This window comes from Ursus arctos, unplaced genomic scaffold (assembly GCF_023065955.2).
Source record: "Ursus arctos isolate Adak ecotype North America unplaced genomic scaffold, UrsArc2.0 scaffold_22, whole genome shotgun sequence".
NCBI classification, from domain to species: domain Eukaryota; kingdom Metazoa; phylum Chordata; class Mammalia; order Carnivora; family Ursidae; genus Ursus; species Ursus arctos.
This window is the reverse complement of record NW_026622897.1, coordinates 62631779-62639732: the sequence shown is the minus strand read 5'-3', so window position 1 is coordinate 62639732 and position 7954 is coordinate 62631779. Positions and strand designations below refer to the sequence as shown.

The following is a 7954-nucleotide window of genomic DNA, read 5'->3' as shown; positions in this document are numbered from 1 at the left end:
CTTTTCTTTTTTTTTTTTTAAGATTTTATTTATTTATTCGACAGAGACAGAGACAGCCAGCGAGAGAGGGAACACAAGCAGGGGGAGTGGGAGAGGAAGAAGCAGGCTCACAGTGGAGGAGCCTGATGTGGGGCTCGATCCCACAACACCAGGATCACGCCCTGAGCCGAAGGCAGACGCTCAACCGCTGTGCCACCCAGGCGCCCCCAGACTTTAATATTCTTAATCATTAGGTAGTGTTTCAAATCAATAGGAAAAAAACCAAACACTCCAATGGAATAAAAGGATCAAGAACAGAGAGAGAGAGATAATATCATAAAGATATGTTAAAGAGGGTTCCTCTGAAGGAGATGGAAAGGGGTATGGAAATTAAAGGAGAAAATAAATAAATAATTAAAATAAAACAAGAGAATCCCTGCATAGACTCGTAGTGACAGTTTGCCTTAAACTGAGGAGTATGTTTAATTCAGCTCTGTGCACTTGAGCTCAGTTTTCAAAAGTATGTGTATAAACGGATATGCATTATATATATACATGTCTAAAAGGATATATACTAAGATATTAATAGTGGCTATCTCTAGGAGTGGTATGAAAGGTGAATCTTTTTTTCTGTACTAAGTATCATGTGATAAGTAAAATGCATTTTTTGTGTTTTAAAAATTCATTTTAATACTCAGAAGTACTTTCCTGCTGTTGGATAAATGTACAATAACCTACTAAATTCATCTGCCTGTGTGGTCACAGTCATTTTATTGTTTTTCCAGAATGTTCCAAAATATCTCTGGAACAAGACCAGTGGGACCACCAGATAGCTATCTAGCCTCACCCTTCTTCCCGTTCAAATGGCGACCAAGCCTCCAATCTCGCTTTGGCAGAAACCTCAGTGGGACCCAGGATAACAAGGCCCTCTCCTTCTTGGGTTAGAGAAAGAGGAAGAAGCCGTCAACTTAAAACAGTCAGTTTACAACAGCCTCTGAAAAGCTGCTTTGGGCAACAATTGCCAAAGACAAAATGTTCCACTTCAAGGGTGGAAACTCTATTCGTAGCTTCGTAGACACAGGTGTTCTTACAGGTGACTCAAGACCTACCGAGCAGGACTGTGTTTGGCCAGGAATAGCTCAGGAGGCCTTCCCCTCAGAAGACAGCTCTTGAGGGCTTCAGTGTATGTTCTAACTATATTTGGCAACGAAAACCAAAGAGGTCAGTGGCTGCGCCGGGAGGGGGGAGGGGGGAGCTATTCCTGATTTATAAACCCTGCTTCAAACCAGGACCAAGAATTTTAAAACTCACTTCATTTATTTATTTTGCACTCACTGAGCATACTGCTAAAGACATTTTCCTTTCCAGTCTTACCAGCGTCTTGTAAATCTTCCAGAACCACAGGTGTAAATTACCTACCCAAGCCATCCTCATGTTAGAGGACACTTGGGGACATCTGGCCTGAGAGTCCCAATGTTAAAATTATCCCACTTATGCTCCATGGCTTTATAGCATTAAAATAGCCTGCAGTGCTTGGGTGCAAATCCAGACTCCAGCACTTACTACTCACTGTGTGACCTTGGCTAACTTACTTTATGTCTCTGAGGTTCAATTCTCTTATCTACAAATAGAGATAATAACACCTACTTCAGAAAGCTGCTATAAGAATTACATGAGATAACATGTACAAAGTGGCTGGGAGAATGTCTGATACAACGGAGGTGCTAAAAAAAGAACCAAGTTCCATCCTCTCCATCACTCCCTTCCTCCCTTAGCTGTTCAGCCAAGGTGTTGGCTTCTCAAGAAATTGCCCAGTACTCTTTGTCTGATTACAAATGGATGGTACCAATCCCACAGCCAGCAACAGTAGCTAAAGATAAAAGCTGTGACTACTCCTCAGCTGAGGACATGTCGAATCAGCTCACAAATGACTCATCACTGTTGATAAACGATGCGTTCTTGGCATCAGGAGGCCTTATCCTGACAGGCTTCAACACCTTATGAAAAAAATCCAGAAGGTAGGTCGAATGGCTCACAGAGAAGGTCCCAGGGCTTGATGGTGACCTTCAGTCAATTCAGAACTTGTACCACACTGGTCTTAGGAGGGTCTCTTATCTGTTCAGACAGGTCTCCAATCACAGAACTTTCAGATGGGAAGGATTCCAACTGAGCAGCTGCCTCTTTCAGAGCTGAACCATCTCCTGCACTTGCCTTGGATTCCCAGAAGGGAGTCATAAGACTCCCTGGGCTAAAGGCTAGATGCCCATTCCCTGCTCAGAACAGCCCTAAGCTAGTGCCCAACCTGCCTTTGGCAGCTTTGTCTGCTGCCTGAAGTGCTGCCAGGGTAAGGGTTGGCTGGAGGGCTCTGTGGCTGTAGGACAAACCTTGGTGCAAGGAAAAGGGTATTTAATCCTCAGCCACTGTCTGCGGAGCTGAAGTGTTTGCTGCTCTCTGCAGTTTCTGTGGCCCCTTAGACCACCCAGAACCATTCGCTGGCATAGAAATTCCACTACTGGAGTTTTTAGTCCCTCTTTCATTCATACATGCCCCGTACCTTTTACAATGCCTGGCACAGAGTTCTCTCTGAATATTTACTAAAAGGCCCTTGAGGATGAGGATGAGGATGGTCGGTCACTGCATTGGTAACCTCCTTAATTCTGATGAATCTCACAAAACTGTTGAGATCAAATAGGACAATGAATTGTATGAAGATTGACACTATCAAGGGCCAGGTGCGCAAACTGAGTCTTTGTGTGATCTTAAGGAAATTCCAGGGGCCAAGATCTACTTTCCTCTGAACTGAAACTCCTTCAGATGCATGTTGTCTCTGGACCCCAGACCTAGGACCTATCTCTTTCACTGCACATGCAGGCTTTTTCTGAAAGGAACTATCCCTGGCCCTCAGAAGAAGGCAATTGGTGCAAAAGGTCCAGGAGAAGGTAAGGCTTCCCTGGAATTATTTCCATTCTCCAAACTCAGGTTTTCTCAGGAAGGTTTCTTTCTTTTCTTTCTTTCTTTCTTTCTTTCTTTCTTTCTTTCTTTCTTTCTTTCTTTTTTTTTTAAGATTTTATTTATTTATTCGACAGAGAGAGAGACAGCCAGGAGAGAGGGAACACAAGCAGGGGGAGTGGGAGAGGAAGAAGCAGGCTCATAGCAGAGGAGCCTGATGTGGGGCTCGGTCCCATAACGCTGGGATCACGCCCTGAGCCGGAGGCAGACGCTTAACGACTGAGCCACCCAGGCGCCCCTCTCAGGAAGGTTTCTGAGGTCACCTGTAAGCACCAACATTTTAGCCATGCTTTGAAGTAGAAAGGCCAGGGAAACTTTCTGAAAAGGACAAGCAGTTGGTCTGCATCCTGGGTCTTCAGGACATTGAATGACACAAATGGGGCAGGGAAATCAAAATCAGGCGGGCTTCCCCTTAGCCTCCCCTTCTGTCCTACCCGTTCCCGTGTCCCCTGACCTTCTAGTCCCTCACTGGGGCTGAGTGTCCAGCTTCTATGACCGGAACCGGGGTCACCCCTCTAAGATGAGAAGGCATAAAGAAAGCAAGGAGGGGAAGGAAGGAGGGAGCAGAAGGCAGGCTGGGGAGAAGTGACGGAAAATGAAAAGGCTTGGGGAGGAGGAAGGAAGAGGAGAGCGGCAAGGGGAGGCGGAACAATGAAGGTCTCAGGCCGTCAGAGGCGCACGATTCCGGCGGCACGTCCGTCCGTCCCGCCTCCGGCCAGCAGCTGCACGCCGCGCAGCGTGTGGGCGCTGAGTCACGGTCCCGAACAGGGAGCCGCCGCGCAGGTCTGGGGGGGCCGGGCCTGGCTGGCATCTGCAAACTGTTTTTTTCTTTCCTCTCTCATTAAGGCTGTGTGCTGACTCCCACGTAGGAGGACTTATTAACCCGCACGTACTGCCTGACGGCTCTCGGGCCTCTCCCGGGCGGCCGGCCGGGGGCGCCACAGCCTCGCCGATGAGCCCGCGGGCTCGCTGGGGCCCCGGGCCGGCCGAGGACTGGGGTTACTGGCGCGGCTGCCGATTCCCCGAGCAGCGCGAACGTTTTGCTGGAGTTGCTTCTGACTTTAACACCCGGCAGCCGGAATAACTCCTCACTTCGAAGGCCTCGGAGACCACCCCAGCTCTCCGAGGCGCGCTTCTGCGTCGGGTTCCGCGAGCAACTCCATAAAATCTGGGACTCTGTTGCGCAACCCGGAGAATCCAAGCTCGCTTCCCCGCTGGGGCTCACCCCACCCTGCCCGGCCCGGCCGCCACGCGAGGCTGCGACCTTAGGCGCCTCCGCGAAGCCCGGACCCGCTCGGACAGGCGCTCCGCAAGGAGAGCAGCGCTCGGGACGGCTCGGCCCGCGGGGGGACCCGCCAGCACGCGCCCGCGCAGCCGTGCCACCTTCCCAAGCGAGGCGGCGGGAGCCCGAGGCTCCCGGACGCACTGGGACCAGGGGTACCCTCCCTCCCAAGACTCGTGAGCCCAGAATTAATCAGCATCCAGACAGTTTATTGATTTGCTATTTCGCATATCACCCATTTTATGTAAATAGATTATACAGAGACACGGTGTTTCCTTCTTCCACAAGAGGTAATCAGTCTCTCACGCACACTCACACAGTCCACGCAGCAAACAACGTTACACCTCGCTGAGACATTCACGTATTAAAATAAGTGGGGAGGGGGACGATGCAATTGCTTTAAAATGCCCTTAATACAATATATAACGTACAAAAATATCTCTATATTTGAAGTTACAACAAAAATCTCGACAGCAACGAACTTAAATATTGATAGTTACCTCTGTATATACAACACGCATTGCACTTTTCCTCTCTAGGTTTTGGAAAGTTCAAGTAATAGTGAGGCTTGCGCCCCGGTGGGGTGACACCCCGTGAGAAATCAGTCTGTGGGAAGGCACGGCAGTGACTCGGACCCCTGTCCCCGGGGGTCTCAAGCATTTAATTCTCAGTTTCTCCCTTCCGTGAGCCTGGCAGACACTCCCTCGCATTCCTCTGCCCCCACGGGGCACCTGGGCCGGGCTGGGACGTGGGGAACGGTGCCTCGGAGAAGGGGCTCCTGCAAAGCCAGGGCTCGCCGCTGGACCGTGCCTGCCGGACTCCCGGTCTCGGCAGGGCTGTCTCAGCCCGGTTTCCATCCGCTGAGGGGCTCGGCCCAGGGAAGCCCTCCGCCCCGGGGGAAGTCAGCGGGATGCATACGCGCGCCAGTTCGCTGCTGCCACAGGCGCCTAAATCTTAAGGTTGGCGAGCACCTGATGCACCCGGGAGGCCGGAGCCCCGCGTGCCCGTGGCTCCGGGAACAACAGAGTCCGGCTCAGGCCGGTCGCGGGCAGGGAGCGCCGGCGCCGGCGGCCGTACCCCTGGGGGCTAATCTTGCTCCTGGGGGCGACGCCGTCCTTGTCCTTGTCTGTGAACTGGTAGATCTGGTGCGCCAGTTTCTGCACCGTGCACGTTCCGAAGCGGCAGCCGAAGCTCCGCAGGCCCTGGAAATTGTTCATACTCTGGCGGTAGCGTTTGACTCGGATGCGGGCGGCGTCCGGACTGCTGGGGAAGTGAAGGAAGGTAACATGAGACCCCCATCAAGCAGGGCTTTGGCCCCAGCCACCAGGAATCCGAGCCATTCAAGGACCAGAGGGACTGAAAACTACCGCCGTCTGAACTGCCAAACATCCCTGACGATCCCCAGGGCCAGGGTGGTGGTGGAGAGCTCCCCCTGCCCACCCCGCTTCAACTAAGGGCATAGTTACCTGGCCTGGGGGTTTCGAGAGGCGCCCTTCAGGTCCTGGGGCCGAATGAGAGTCTGGGCAGGCCCGGCCTTCACGTCAGTGAGCCCCGTGGCATAGCTGCTGGACACCCGAAGTTCCCTCTTCCCGCGACTTAGAGCCCACCTATTCCACCTAGAAAATACAAATAGGCTCGATTAGCATGCATCCAGGCAAGGTTCCGGTCCCGACCGGCTCCCATCCACTTCTAACCCCTCGGGGACAACGGCCAGTTTCCCCCGTCTCCCAGGTACAAGGACTGGAGAAGGAGCTGCCTGCGACTCACTTCTTTCGGAACTCTGACGCCACGTCGAGCCGTGCGGTGTCGGCGCCCAGGAAGGCGAGGGAGCCCAGGTACATGAGGGCGACGGGAACCAGCTTCATGCTGGTGGCGATGCGCAGACCCTGGAAGGAGAGAGAGGGGCCGAGCATGAGCACCCCGCCCGCAACACTGCCCGGGCGGGGCACCGAGGGCGTGTGGGGGCCCCCGCGCGGGCAGACTCAGCCCGCGCTCTGCCTGGCTCAGACGCTTATCTCGCCCGGGCGCAGAGAGGCGCCAGCGGCATTTGCACCCGCCGGGCGTGTGACAGGCCCCGCAGGGGAGGCCTCTGCCCAGCGCCGGGCTCCCAGAGGTTTCCTGCTCGACTTCTCGGAATTTGGGTGGCGGAGTAGAGGGGACTGGTTCTCCGCAGTTCCAGCTGTGTGCACAGCTGGGCCCAGTGTATGGGGCGCAACCCGCAGAGGACCTTCTCCAAAATGGGTTGTACCCCTCACCCAGCACATTCCCAGTTTCCAGTACTCTGAAGTTCTCCCCCCCCCCCCCCCGCTTATCCGCCCCGCCTGTGGCGCCTACCTGCTGGGGGGGGGGGAATCTGCCAAGATCTGGGAGAAGGAAGTCTGAGACGTCGCTCTGGCACTGGCAAAACCCCAACGTCCAAGCTGCGGTGAGAAACCAGAGGTGGCAAGGACCGAGTTGTTCCGCCTAGTGTCACCAAGAAACCACTGAACGGCCGGCTCCGGTTCCTCGGCTTTATAGGAGCACAGGGGGCGGGGCCTGGGCTGCCCTCGCACCCTCCCATTCTTTCCTCGGGCGCGCGCGGGCTTCTGCGCTCCGGCGCGCGCATTGCTCGTCCGAAGGGGTGGGGGTGGGGGTGCGGGTGGGGGGGTCCCTCGTGCCCAGAGGACTCAGAGATGAGCTCCAAAGATTGGTATAGGAAATGCCACAACCCTGACTCTATGGGCACAGGGTTCAGAACATAAACCAGGGTGAAGTAGGGACGGTACAACTTCTTGGGGTCCTTACTCAGGACCTATGCAACCCAGAGTGCGAGGCCTACTGGCACGGAACTGCAAGAGCCCCCGGGAGGTACCACGCGGATGGCCGGAGCCCGGGACCTCGGGAGCGGTGGCCTCGAGTGGACCGCGCCCCCTGCCGGCTCGGCGCCTGACCTGAACGCGACCCCAGACTCCTGCGGAGCCGCAGGGACCGGACACCGAGCAAAGACTAGAGGAGTGGGGCTCGCCAGCACCCCCAGAGAGGCTGAGACTCCAAGGTTCTGGGACGGGCTAGTAAGATTTCGCAATAGGGGCAAGGCTCGGAAAGGCTGATTTGAGAATTGGGATTTGGAGGGGAGAATTATCTGAAGTTTCAGAATTTAATTGCCTATTTGGAAATGTGGGAATAACCAAAATTAGGACGGACGATACCGTTTCGATCCCCCCCCCCCCCCGCCGCCTTGTAATCCAGTTATTCCTTACAAGGTTACAACCTGAGAGTTTGCCTTGCTGCCCTCGGAGACTTCATTCACCCATTGTAAACGTGAGATTTACTGCCGGGGCGCACACTAAGGCTTCGCGTATGTTAATCGCTCTAGAGTTTACACAACAGCCACATCCTGATCTTTGATCCTGACACCTACCCTTGAGTTAGGCGAGGAAGGTTAACATTACTGTTCTTATTTCACCAAGTAGAAAACTGAAGTTCAGAGAGGGGAAGAATTTGACTAAACTCACACCAAACGTAGGAAAGAGTCCTTACTCGGCCTGGCAAGCAAGCACCGCAGACTCGGGCGCGGCGTGGATATTTCTAGGCTGGGGTCATCATGCCGTCAAGGGGGAAAGGAGAGTCCTAGCCCCCGCCCAAGGATTTATGCCTGTTCATGATGAATCACCCCCAAGCACGTTTGTCACCCATTTGTGTTCC

The 7954-nt window shown here is 54.0% G+C and overlaps 1 protein-coding gene across 2 annotated transcripts; it reads right to left on the bottom strand.

Annotated features, from left to right (window-relative positions):
* Window positions 1–4458: 4458 nt before the first annotated feature.
* Window positions 4459–7954, bottom strand: ADM (adrenomedullin). Of its 2 annotated transcripts, none has more exons than XM_026486077.4 (4): window positions 6605–7954; window positions 6038–6156; window positions 5737–5886; window positions 4459–5533 (listed from the first exon to the last, which is right to left on the bottom strand). In XM_026486077.4, exons 2-4 carry the CDS (start codon window positions 6133–6135, stop codon window positions 5218–5220), a joined length of 564 nt encoding a protein of 187 aa, XP_026341862.3. In that variant the 5' UTR covers window positions 6136–6156; window positions 6605–7954; the 3' UTR covers window positions 4459–5217. The 2 variants fall into 2 exon arrangements, with proteins under 2 accessions (XP_026341862.3, XP_026341863.3); XM_026486078.4 differs by having other exon boundaries at window positions 4459–5530; window positions 6605–6767.